Raw genomic sequence first — 13,757 nt, 5'->3', positions numbered from 1 at the left:
CCTGGGAGGGTTATGGAACAATTCCTCTTGGGAGCCATTTCCAACCAAATGAAAGACAAGAAGTTGATTTGGAACATCCAGTATGGATTTGCCAACATAAGTTGTGGGCAAATGGTGTTTGAACAACTTGATTACCTTCTCTGATGATGTGAGATGAGCTTGACCAATGAGAGAAATGCAGTGGATGTTGTATACTTTGACTTCAGGAAGACCTGTGACGCTTTCTCCCACAATGTGCTTGAAGCCCAAAGAGTGAGACATGAACTGGATAAATGGATCATAATGTAAGTGGAAAATCGTCTGGATGGTCAAGTTCCAAGGACTGCAATTGGTTACCGGCAGCATCCCTCAGGGATCAATACTAAGGCCAGTACAGTTTAGTGTCCATTAATGACCTGGACAATGCATGAGTTCACCCTCTCAAATCTACAGACCATAGCAGGGCTGCTATCCAAAGGGACTTCAGCAGGCTGGAAAAATGGTCTATGGGTATCTTCTAAAGTTGAACAAAGACAAATGCTAAGTCCTGCACCCGGAACAGAATATACCCATGCAACAGGACAGGCTGGGGGACAACTGAAATGATGCATCTTTGCAGGGGAGGGCCAGACAAACACTGAACATGAGGTAGCGGTGTGCCTTTGTAGCAAAGAAGTCCAAACACGTCCCAGGCTGTGTTAGTAAGAGGATAGCCAGCAAGGTGGGAGAAGTGATCTCCGCCTCTATTCAGCATTTGTGAGACCACACTGGGAGTACTGTGTCTAGTCTGGGGTTTCCCAGCACAAGGAAGGCAGGGACCAACCAGAGCAAATTCAGGGGAGAGGTCAGAGGATGGTCAGGAACCTGGAGCACATACTGTACAAGGAGAGGCTGCAGGAAATATATTTGTTCAGCCTGCAGAAGAGGAAGCTTCAGGAGTGAACTGCTGTCTGCAGTTACTTGACAGGATGATATATAGAAAGCAAAGACGGATTCTTTCCAGAGGTGCACGGTCCTAGGACAAAATGGGTATGCCACTAATGGACACAAGTTGCAACACAGGAAATGCTGATTAGATATTAGGAGAAACATTTTTTACGATGAGAGCGGTTCGCTATTGCAACAGGTTTCCCTGAGAAGCTGTGGACTCTCCATCCTTTGAGATATTCAGGACCCAAGTGGACAAGGCCCTGAGTAACCTGCTCCAAGTTTGCTTGGCTTGGAGTGGAAGGTTGGGCTAGATGTCTTCTGGAGGTCCTTTCCAAGCTAAATTATTCCTTAATTTATTTATAATTCCTCATCCTTTGAGGAAGTCCTGATGACTCAGAGAAGTGGGACAGGATGGAGACACAAAATATCAGTTTCTCTCAGTATCAGAAGGGTACAAAAGCTATATTCAAAAACCAGCACATGGTGATATAGTCCACCATGTCCTTGCAAGAAGTCCGGGCTGGTACCACCTGGATACATGCATCTTGGTGCTTGTGAGTTTTGGGTTAAGAATGTGTTAGTGCAAGTGAAAATGGGTTTGTTTTAAAAGAAAATCATCTTCCCATACTTGCATCTAACCTTGCTACTTTTTTTTTTTTTTTTGGCAATATTAACTGCTACAAAAGCAGGACAACCAGGTATGAGCGACACCAGTTGAACAGCTCAAGTACAGCTCTGTGCTGCCACAGGTCAGTCCTACTGCCATCCTGCTGAGCCCCAGCTTGAGAACTCCACTGCTTCCCCATTCCGATACACACTCCCTCAGTTCATCAATGCTGTGCTATTTCTAAGGAAGAGTAAACAAAGAAGGTCTCCAAAACAGACAGCACATAATCATGCTTTCTAGACTGAAGTGTTTATTGTCCCCGGGCACTTCTAAACCAAGCAAAAGGCTTTCCTATTGGTGTTTTCACAGCTTCTTATAGAAGTCTACAAGTTCCATTTAAGAATAAAATAAAATAAAAACCCCACACCTCTGTAAAATGCTTGGGTCCAATCTTTTCACAGAAAATAAAATGGGGGGACGGTTCATTTTTCAGATGCAAAGCTTAATCATTGGCTTTTGTGGGAGTTGAGTGTAGGTTTGACTTATAAAGGCCACAGAACCAAGCTTTAAAAATAATGTAAATTATTTTGGAGACTAACCCATTCCACCTCATCATTCATGCTATTTTGCATTTTGTAGCTTCGCCCCCCTAACTAAATTAAATATTTTATAGTAGTAGCAAGCTGCCAATTTCAAAGTCAAAGTATTTGAGAAGACTCTTGACTTCCCAAATAAAACGCATTACGTGGGGACTTGCAGTGCAAGAGATCAGAAAAGACTTCATATCAGAGCCCTAAAGAACCTGTAAAATCTCTCAATAAAGAGACTCCATGGAAGTAGAAGAAAGGTGAAAAAGGGAGTGATCGGAGTAGTGGTGGTGAGTAGTGCAGGTCCCTGATTTGCTGAGGAGAGGAGGAGGAAAGGAAGAAGAGTTCAGACAGGGGACAGGCATGGGACTTCTGAAAAAATGAGAAAGAAGGAATGCCAAATGTAAAGATGACTTCAAAACCTTCCCATGATGTTGGTCATCCATTAAAATATCTGGAGATACCCACAACCATGCTGGTAAGCAATTTATCTATTTGACTGCTTATAGTTCTTCCTTTTTTTTTTTCCTCTTTAACTGTGGCTGAAAACAGAAACTGATGCAAACGCTGACACTAAACTATTTCTCTCTTCCCACACACAAACACTATTGTGACACTTTGCCACTGCAGTACTAGAAAGAAGCTGATTAACCAGTCAAGCACAAGATGTCTAAGAGTTTTATAACTCGCTCACCTGAAGAGAGGGGAGGACATTCTGCAAGCTCCTGTTTGTTATCTGAGGCAGGCTGCTTCCAAGGGGGGGAGGGTTTGCAGCGTCTGCAACCAAACCATGCTTTGCTTGACCTTCCAGATGCGGGAGGGAAAGAACACCACGACTGACTTTCTAAATGGAAAGCATAAGTAAATATTACATAACGACCTCGCAAGCAATTCTGGGCAACAGCTTCGAAAAACGGAGGGATGTAAAACCGTGGAAAACGCGCGTGGTTCAGTTCTGACACCTAATGGCGAAGGGGAAAAGAGCAGATACTCTCCGGCAGCTCCCAGTTGTACTAATGGGCAGGACGAGGTTGTCCAGGCAATCGGGCAGCCCGGCACATTTTAGGGCATGAAAGTTTCCCCACAAAAGCATCTCCATCCAGCATCAGAGCACTGACTGCTTCAGCTGGAAAAGGTGGTTGGGCTTGGCAACTCGACAGCCGTTCCAGGCAGCAGGACTCCTCTGAGGGGGGAAAATAAAGCACATCCAGGGTAATAAGCAGGCATGAATTTTAAATGGCAGGCAACACTACTAGCTATTCCCAGTGGTAGAAGAGAAATTGGGACTGGACTGCTGCCAAACGCCGCGGTGAAGACAGTGGGAGGGTCTTCCCTGCACGGGTCTCTCAATATTTCATTCCCCCTCATTTCCCATAGAGTTCACTTAGACTAGGCCCCTTTGTTGCACCCTTCGTTAGTGAGGAAAAGGCAAGCTCTGTGCAAACTTTATTGAAAAATAAATGCTTATATCCATTTGAAAGCTCCAGGAATATTAGTCGTTCCTTTAGACTTCTCCCATTTGTTATTTGCAAAACATTTCTATACCACCCGTTCCTTAAGGCCAGTCATTTAAGCATGTGGTTTATGAACGTTAGGACCTCTAATATTTTTGGATATCTAAAGTGAGAGAAACCATGCTCTTAGCAGAAAAGAAAATTTTTGAGGTAGACTATTTCTTTGGCAAATAATAAAAAACTGATTTGAAATAGATCTGAAATAGAGCAACTATCCGCTATCAAATGCCGAACAAGGCCCAGAAAGTTAAGGCTACATAAGACTGTGAATTTTTTGTCACTGGGGAAAGATAGAAACACATTTGTCAAGCATTTGACAACAAAGGAGAGGTTTGGTATTTTTTTCAAAAAGCAAAGAAACAAAGCTCTCAATCCAACCAACTTGAATAAATAAGTTTTCCAATACAATGGAAAAGTCTTTAAAACCTTAGAAGTGAGATTCCAGCGGACTTCTCATGAAAGCTTCAGGAAACAGAAGTGACTGGGCAGAAGAAATGCCTCAAATGCTACTGAACAGCTAGCCAAAACAAAATAATCGCAGGCATTTGGGACAGTCATACAGCTACAGGGGAAACGGAAGAAGGCAGGGAATAAAAGACTTGCCTCTGCTCAGATTCATTTATTATAAGGGGTCTCTTAGAAAACAAGCAATCAGGTATTTCTCAAGTCAGTTGATGAGTCACGTACCTGATGGAAGACTCTGTTAGATCCCAGATGATCTCTCTGTTGAACCGTCAGTTGAGACTGAGAAAATGCATCCACATGGGAAGGCTGCAAACATGAAATGATGCTTTAATAAAAATAATTCTGGAAAAAGTACTGAAATCTCAGTGCAGTTTCTGTGTTTCTTTCCTTCGTGGCAACGTCTGTGCCGACACAGTGTACAAGAGAGGACCACAAAAGCTGCTGAAAACGTGCTACGCTCTAGCAATTCCTCTCCCAGTCGAACAGCTGTTTTGTGGGCAGGTGCAGGGACAGCTTGCTTTGCCTATTATGCCTCTCAGCATGCTTGATATGCCCATGTGGTCAGCGGAGGGGAAGGGGGGGGTGGGGGGGTGTGTTTGGCATCCCTAAATATGTGTTCAAAAGCAGATAGTGAGGCTGCTTGGAAGGACAGCTTTAAACTGCCTCACAAGATAGATTGTGAGCCCATCCATTGTTAATAGCAGCATTAAACTCATTCAACGTGTGGTGCAGATTTTATAAGAACACAAATGAATATTTAAATTTGCTGAGATAGAGAAAACAATACATGGGTTCCAATGGACAGATAATATTAGCAACAAATAAAAAAAAAAAAGGAACATGGGGAAAGCGCTAAGCAGCTCATCATTTTTAAGATTCTACTAGTACTTTCAGCAGGTTTTTTATAAAGATGAACACGGTAAGTAGCACTGTGCATTTCTGTCCAATAGCAGACTGTAGTGAATTGCAGAAATCTTTCAAATAATTTAGATACTGAAAATTCTGTGGCTACAGCAGCTTGGAGTTCTACTCTATAGGCTGGAGTGAACCCCATTGGTTTTAGTCAAATGTGCTGCCTTGACCCTGGGCTCTGAGACACAATGTCATTCCACTCATAGTCAAAAAAAAATCATCTTTGTCCAAGTAGGTACATTAGTTCCACTCTAGAAGTTTTGAAGTGCTTGAACACTAATATTTTCTCTAGAAGCAGAGGAACTTGGAGGCATGAGTGTGGAACTTTAATTTGGAGTATCAAAATAACGAATTTGCAAACAAAATTATCTTACAGATGTGAGCTGCACATTAAAAATACTTAAATAAAGCAACATGGTATTCTTCTTCATCTGTTTTGCAGCCAGGGCTTCCATGGCCTATACCCGTCACAGAGTCTTAAACGGGCAGAGCACCTGTAGATGATAAAGTCATTGCTCTTTAAAATGACTTTTAGCCTATTCAGTGCTAGCACCAGTGCCAGGGGATCACTTTTTAAAGGCCTTTGTCATGGACTTCAGTTAGTCCACATGAAAATATGTCTGCATACTGGTGGAGTATGCCTAACGTGTTTTGTACTGGCTTGTGCCACGGAACATCTGCCGTGATGCAGCCTAGCCACGCCAAAAGGGCCTCTGTCTGAGCCTGAAAGAAGAAGGGTCAACTTAGACTGCTGCATCTGTGCCAATACACCACATATATATGGGAGCTGTAGTGGGTGATGGATGCTTGTGTACAAACTAATCCACACACATACAGTGTGGATTATATATCCAGGGCAATATATCCAGGGTGTTGCTACAAAGGTGCAGATCAAGCTGAAGATATGCGTGCAATGGCTCTAACACATCGTGCTCTGTAAGTATGGGAGAGGTGCTCAGAGAGGCTGTGGAATCTCCTTCCAAACTAAATATGGAGAGAAAACTCTATGTACGGACCTACCTGATCACATGAAGGATTTACCGCCCTCTGACATGCAGGTTCCACTGTCTCACCGTCAACCATAAAGACACTACTAAAGCTGGGCATGCCATTTAGAAACTGCCCTTTGGACAATTGTGCTGTTAGTATCCATGGCAGGTATTCTCTCTTTCTTTTCATTTGAAAAGTCAGGGGAGAAAATCCCACAAATAAATAAGTTCTTCTGCAAGCTTAAAGGGTAAACTTCCTATTCCGAACAAGCTGAGAACAACAGCTCTGGGTTTAGCCTTATTATGCTAATTGGGTGCAGTTTGAGAGGAAAAGTCATGGATATCTGTGGCGCAGAGGAGAATATTAGGAAAGGGAAAGCTACTAAGGCTTGTCTTTGCAGGAAATAGTAATTCCCATCTTTGGAACTGGAGATCAGATGACCAGGGGTAAGGGATTATGTGCTGTAAATCCAAAACATCCCCAGAGCCACCATAACAAATGCCCCCAGGAAAGAACCACTGGATTATTGCATCCTACATATGAATGTCCTAGAGCATGATATACTTTTCCCAGTACATCCAATGTCCTTGTGGTCACCATCCTCCAGTGTGAATTTACATAGATGATCTATGGAAAATCCAGTGCCAGAATATTTTTACAGACAAACACTTCACATGCAAACTACATATCCTGCATCTCAAGGGAGAATCGCATTTGTTATGAAGATGAGTCTGGGATCCACAGTCATAACTCCACTAGATATATCAGCCCAGGTCTTAGTGAGAATATTAATTTTAGTGCCTGTTATGCTTTTCCTCACACCTCATCCATACTTTACTCCCAGCTAGCTTTATTTTTCAGTTTCTGGAGTTGATGAAAACGTTGCACTTCGTTTAGAGACAGTCCCTTAACCACTTTGTGCTCTTCTAACTACAAGTCAATATAAAACCAGAATTTTAGAGAGAAAGAGCTATCTCTGAAATCCAGAGAAACAGTGGACTTCACATAATACCTGTACAGACTGCAGACTCTTCACTCCAAAATGACATTTTATTTATTAGTAATACTTTTTTTTACTAAATATAACGTTCAAAATGTATTGTATTCACTAATAGAGCATGAGCAATTCATAAAATACCTTTAAAACTCAGCAAGAGCTAAGGAAGCAGGTGAGCAAGCACCAAAATATGCCCCCAGTATTTGGAATCCATCTAATTTCCATTCACTGGGGAAAGATTGGTAAGGTTTTGAGATGGACATTTCTCCTTTTACACTGCAAAAGCAAAATCAGCCCATCAGCCCATGGCTGTGCCTCTTTTAAATCATGGGTATTTGTGATTCTCTTTGTCTCTTGTTCTCAAAACCTACTTACTAAGCGTTTAAAGTTCTTCAGCACTCTTCAAGCAACTCATTCCAAACACCTTAAAATCAATAACTGATCAACCCTCATAACATTCCCACAAAAAAGGTAAATAGCATAGTCTTTTCCCAGTAGAAAAACTGATCTGTGCCTGCAACAGTCCTGCCCGTAGCTGAATGGGGAGCAGGTGGATTATCAGTTAGTCCACAACGGGGACTTACATGATGGTCTTGATCCAGATGACCCATCACCTGCTGCTCTAACGAAATCCTGTATATCTAGCACGGGATCTACGCTTGAGCTGTTGAGACTGATTTAATTCTGGCAGATGCACTCTGAAGAAAAACTGCAGCAACTGTTACTATTTCACTCCATTTCACTCCTAGCTGTCCAACTCCTATAGCACTTGGCTGGTCCTTCAACTCCAACATCACACTTCAATCCCAAACTATCATCTCCTGCTATTCCAGCCTTTCAAATCATTTATTAATGGCCATTACCTTGCTAATTCTAATTATTGCTCAAGAAACAGAACAATGTCCTCATTCACTACCTAGTCGGCAGTCATAAGGAGGTTTAGGTACTGAGCGTACAGCATTCTGCAAAATCAGAAATTGTGACACACGTTCATAATTCCCAAAAGGTCAGCTTATTTTTTTTCAGTACCCAGTTGACCACAGAAACAGAAATGTATTAGAATTATAGAAATTATAAAACACACAACTATATAAAATATAGACTCCATTGTCTCCTTGTTTAAATGGGCACTTCTTCTCTCTGTCCTCTATCAAAACTGAATAAAGCCTGTAGCATACATAGAGAGAATGCAATGTAGGTGTTAAATCATGCAATATATTAAAAAGCCATAACAAATGCAGTCTCACTCACTCAAAATACAGTAGGAACATAAACATTCTCCCCACCTTGTCAACTATTTCTGTCAGCATAACGGCAAGAGTCGTTAACTGCAGGACGGAGGTTGTTTATTCCATTCGGCGAATGCATTTCAGAAAGCCCACCTTCATCTAGTCAGAGCATAGCAGGATCAGTTTCATACACAGTACCCTGATCAGAAAAAAATGGATAACCCTCTGCTTGGTTTCAGATTTAAATTTTTATCCCGGAAATATGCCAGTGACTATTAGCTGCTCTAGTATTCTTTTGGTGGCCATCTGTTCCCTTTCTCAGCCTCCTTCTAGCCAAATATAATTTTCCATATTTATCATGGCAAGTTGGTAATAAGAAAGACAAATATAACAGGATTGGCTGTTCTCCTTGCCGTCTCAGTCTGTTCTTTCTCACTGAGCTCATGTGCTTGTGAAACCGAAAAAACACTTGAACTTGTATTTTTTCAAGATTTGTCCCAGCGACCTTGCTATACAGTGAGTAAAATCTATTCACCAAGACTGCCAGACTGGAAAATGAAAATAAATTAATACCTCAAGGGTTGATTGCTCATTGGATATTATGTGTCATTCACTGAGGACCAAACTGTGGCACTTTGGTCTGTGGTTCTTGTTGGCATGAGTGCAGAGCTGCTCTACCCAGTGAGATAATGAGGCTCTCATTTTGGTGTGGATAGTGAGCCAGAGCTTAGCTGCCATCCTGTCTTTCCTTTTCCTCTTTTGGGTGTTGTGCGTGTGTGACGGAGCACTAATGGAGGCGTCCCTATCCCCCCACCGTCTTAGGGGGATATCTAAAAATGAAAATACAATGTGCTCTCCTCCTTCATATAGCAACGGAATGGCATGTTCCCTGCTGGTCTTAAATCTGTCGACAACACAGAATAGTTCTCCTTTCACTCGGGGTTTGCAAAGAAGAAATACAGGCTCACCCACAGAAGCTATTCTAGAAGGCTGCCACTTCTACTGATGCTCCTGGAATGAGCACCACTTTTCACAGAGTGGTCAAAGGACAAACAGCTATTCTCTTTGCATGGTGGTCCATGCAATGCCCTTGCCTAATATAATTGCTGAGGTGCAGCATCCTATAAGGCACATCACTCCCATTTCCATCATTCCCACTTTTCCATTCTTCCAAGCTTGGCAACTCTCTAGTCAACAAATCCTCCCCAGTATTACACCTCACATACAAGAGAACCGTCTCATTCTCTAGCCAAATAATCACACTGACTGTCGTGCCAGCAGAACCGGTTCAGCCCTGGGAATGCATGGAGTTGCCATGTGCTGGAATACAAACTAAACGGCACAAACACACATCACTTGTACCTAAGTTAAATCACTCCCACACAAATGTATACAAACAAGCACGTGCGAGCGCATACAGCTAGTTACGCTCCAGCTCTTCTATCCCACAGGTATATTAAGCGTTTCTGAGCAATTTTCACCAAGGCTTACATGAAGGGATTTAACTAATGTAGTGTGTGACGTATATTCGAACTGTGAAAATATAGATTTGTGATACTGGAAATTACCAGCGCAGTCCACTGTTGATATCATGTTTATGTACTACCTAGATGAGGAAGTACTGCGATCGCTGCTGCCACTTGCTAATAGCACGCAATGGTCTTTTGACCAGCTCCCCTGGGTATATGAGGTGGGGTATGTGGCAGAAAGCTGCACACTGCATTCCCTCCGGCGCAGCCGTTCTCTTAATGAGATTTATAATACAGCTTTATGTAGCTCCACAACCCTCTGGGCTATACCTTTCCATCTAAGGTTTTGACTCCTGTTGAGAAACTATTAATATTCCCAGGACAGCCTACATAGAAAGGAGTGAAGGACAGATCTGACCATGCATTCAACTGTCTCCCATTAAGAAGAATGTCTACTACTTTATTTTCTTTGATTTATTTCTGTTCTTTGTAATGCTTTCTATTCTCATTTGATTACATTCTCGAAAGTATATTCAAATTTGGTGTGCTAAGTCATGCAGGAATAAAAACAATCTTTAGGATGATTCTTTTCTCATACCTGAAGAGGAGCAATGAATTTTTGACAATGCAAGAAAGTGTATAAAGTTTTTTCCTACATTTCTCAACAATAGTCTCAGAGCAAAATAAACCTGCCAGGATTACTACAAAGTTTCAGTCATTATACACTGAAGTAAAAAGCAGTGCATAAAATGTTTCAGCTATAAATTACAAAGCAGCTTGGTTAAATTTGAAGGAAATATTTACGGTCGTTGTCACTCATTTTTTAAAAAATACCCATTTCTGAAAAATATTTAATTAAAGGAGCTAAGTGCAATGGTGGATAAGTTCCTCGTGGATGCAATCACTGGCTGTGATCATCACGTAGACAAAACCTTAACTACAAATTTATTAAGTTTGGTAACATCTCTGTGACGTAGAATAGTATTAGAGGTAAAGGACATTAAAGAACTTCTCTTGCAAAGGAACAGGCATTCTGGAGTGGGAAGAGGATTCATTTCATCTTAACCTAAAGGTTCAATTTAAACAAATTTCCCTGTAGAAGTGAACTGGCTTGGCCTGAGAAGGATATGCAAATAATGTAGACTAGCTATCCAGAATTTTTATATCCCTAAAATCAGATTAGATTAATTCTACTTTACTGTGGTCTTCCTGCACTGCAATGCACCCTGCAGAGTGCTTCCTCTAATGCAAAATGTATATCAAATGCAAAATTTGACTTGAAAACATTTTAGTCCCCCTACACAGTTATCCCTCTGATTTGAGTGAGGACAGAAGATACAGAAGAACAACAAAGTGAACACTTTGTCTCCAGCCTTGTGCTGTGGCATACATACAGGCTTGGCCAGTGCCATAGAGAAAGTCAAATACAAAGGTGAATACCAAAAGTCCCTAAAGAATAATGTGAGTGGAGTTGCCAGAAAACTTCTTAAATCACTCCTGTTCTATTTGCTGTAATAAACCACATGAACTATGTCAATAAGATTGTTGCAAAATCAGTGCAAAAGGGATGGGTGATTTAAGGTTTTGCATACATTTACTTGGGCAAAGATCCCACCAGATGTACCAACTAGTCCAAGTCTGCTGGAAATGCAAAAGCCAGTCACACAGTTTCTGACTTCTTTAGAATGTGTCTTCCACAGAAGAGTGATAAAGTCAAGTTTCTAACATTTAAATTATTTGCTATGAAGTTGGCTTTTTAGTTTATTAACAATTCCTATCATGGTTAGGATCTGCTCTTGCTCCTAGTAAACAAGAAAAACAAATTAATAATGCTGTTCAGTTCTAAAAGGGCTAGATAAGAATCACGAATGCAGTTTTACATAGGAGGAAATTAAGGCATTGTCTAGCTAAGGACATAATTATCATAACCTTGGGAGATAATTCGTAATATCTGAGCAGGGGTCCATGATGGAATTCAAATAGAATTTGGGTACGTGGGGATTTTCCAAAGAGCTGTTTGACTGTACGAAGCCATCAGGGCCCTAGCAACATCATCATTTCTAGGAAACAGACTGGGCAAACAAAGGACATAGCCTAGAAATCAGTACATTGAAACTGGTTTTTTTAACACATCAATCTGTTCTTAGGACTATTCCAAGAACAGAAAATATGGTTATTCCTGGACTGACAAACTGAAGAGGAATCACATGAGAAGCAGGAATTGGACATGGACCAGATAAGCTGATTTAAAGCGAGTGGGGTGCACAGATGAAATGTAGCTTTAGATACGTTGAAAAGTCATAGGCAAAAAAAAAGAGGACAGGCAAATAAGATCATTATCATGATGGCAAAAAAAAAAAAAAAAAAATTCCTATCAAGCCCTGAAAGCCTTGCCAGGTCTTCCTTTCTTGAAAGAGCTCCAGCTGTTTCTGACAATCTGCAGGTCAAACTTGGGAAACATCTGTGTCACCCCTGTGATGAATGGAAGTGGAAGCTGGAATGGCTAACCCAGAAGAATCAAGGCCTCTCAGTCACTGTGTAGTTAGTTCATAACTACACTTACTAAATATCTTCCCAAATACTACTGACTTCAGATACTCACCTATACATTCAGATGACTTCCTAAATAGTGCCATCTGGGAAGGAAAACCAGGGGCATCATTTCACAACTTCATTGTGAAGCTGTTGTACAAGTATAAAATCAGTATCACATCAGTGAATGAACCCTCACATTGATTTTCCTGTAGAAGGTCGGTTTAAACAAAATGATCAAATGTTAGGTTTAAACTTAGAAACACACATTTTTTAAAAGGCAGAACTTTTGATTTCAGATTAGTGTAACTCACTGAGATTTCTATAGAGTATCTTTTTTCTCTAAAATAAAAAATAGACTGGCCGTCTAGAATATACTTATATTTTTATTACACTAAAAAGGCTTTCACATAAACCAAAAGGTCATTCTGAAACCTTTTGTAGAACCCTAGGCACTCTGGGATTCTACAAACTAATCCTGTGCTCACCGTTTGTGCAGCAACCTATAAAATACTCCTGTAACTTAAAAATGTTAACAGTTCTTAATTTTGCAGCATTAATAATGTTAATGTTTTCATTAAAAATTGTAATCTTAATTCCTCTTGTGCAAACAAATTTAAGTAATGATTAATGCAATAAAAACATCATATGGAATTGATGGTACAACTAATCAAACTGTCTTCTTTCTGTTTTCTAATAGTTATTTTCCATTCCTCACAATAGGTATATCATCAAACAATAAAAACAAATGCCAACCACTATTACCTTAGGCTGGATTCTTCTATTTCTTCTCATTCGTAAACAAGAGTTATTGAAGAAGCTGAAATCACAGCAGCTCTCGCTGCTTCTTTCTTTCCCCATAATGACAAAGCTCCATGTTCTAAATCTCTCTCCATTAAATTGTTCTCCTTGTAATTTAAACCTGACGCTACTGTTCAACTAATCCAACCCAGCCACACAGGTGCTCTTCTATGAATAACAGCATGGGCTCATCGATGATTTTTATGGGTGAGCTGGCTGGGATCAGATCACATGTTGTTTTAGCACAGTTCTACAGCATTGACACAAACCAAATAATATCAAACCGAACTGTGAATAGTAGCATATTTGCTGACGTGCTATGAAATCTTTGAGGACTTAGCGCAAGCACAACAGGTTCGTCAATTAGGCTCAGCATGACTGCAAAACCATCCCTTGAGGCACCACAAGGTGCCATCATTTGCTTTCCTCTCTTCTTTTTTTTTTTCCTTTTTCAAAGACACAGCCATAGCTTTAGCTCTCCTGCTATAAACATGAACTGTTTAATGAAGGTAATTCGAAGGTAATTCAGCGTTTTAGTGAGAATCTGAAGAGTGCCTCCAAGCATTTCACTCACAGCTTCCTCTTAGCCCTCAAAGCTACTTACAGTCTTGGAGTGAATGTTTCTAGGTAGTCCTGCCTCTGCTTAAATTTTAATCTCTATGCCCCCTGACAGCCTTTTAGATATTCCATCAGCAAAACAAATGCTTGCAGAAGGAGCAGCTTTAGCTTGGAATATTGAGGGAAC

At 40.8% G+C, this 13,757-nt stretch overlaps 1 protein-coding gene across 1 annotated transcript in view; it reads right to left on the bottom strand.

Moving 5' to 3' along the window:
* Nucleotides 1-8,594, bottom strand: part of DYRK4 (dual specificity tyrosine phosphorylation regulated kinase 4) — a 31,762-nt gene extending 23,168 nt beyond the window's left edge. The window contains exons 1-3 of the mRNA XM_063356128.1: nucleotides 8,268-8,594; nucleotides 4,305-4,388; nucleotides 2,798-2,947 (exon numbers count right to left, since the gene is read on the bottom strand). Of these exons, the coding sequence (XP_063212198.1) occupies nucleotides 2,798-2,947; nucleotides 4,305-4,388; nucleotides 8,268-8,291 (258 nt within the window). The 5' untranslated portion in view covers nucleotides 8,292-8,594. The remainder of the gene's footprint in view (nucleotides 1-2,797; nucleotides 2,948-4,304; nucleotides 4,389-8,267) is intronic.
* Nucleotides 8,595-13,757: the final 5,163 nt, after the last annotated feature.

This window comes from Chroicocephalus ridibundus, chromosome 1, assembly GCF_963924245.1.
Source record: "Chroicocephalus ridibundus chromosome 1, bChrRid1.1, whole genome shotgun sequence".
Classification (NCBI taxonomy): Eukaryota; Metazoa; Chordata; class Aves; order Charadriiformes; family Laridae; genus Chroicocephalus; species Chroicocephalus ridibundus.
The sequence above is the reverse complement of the archived record's forward strand: the minus strand, read 5'-3'. Positions and strand labels throughout refer to the sequence as shown.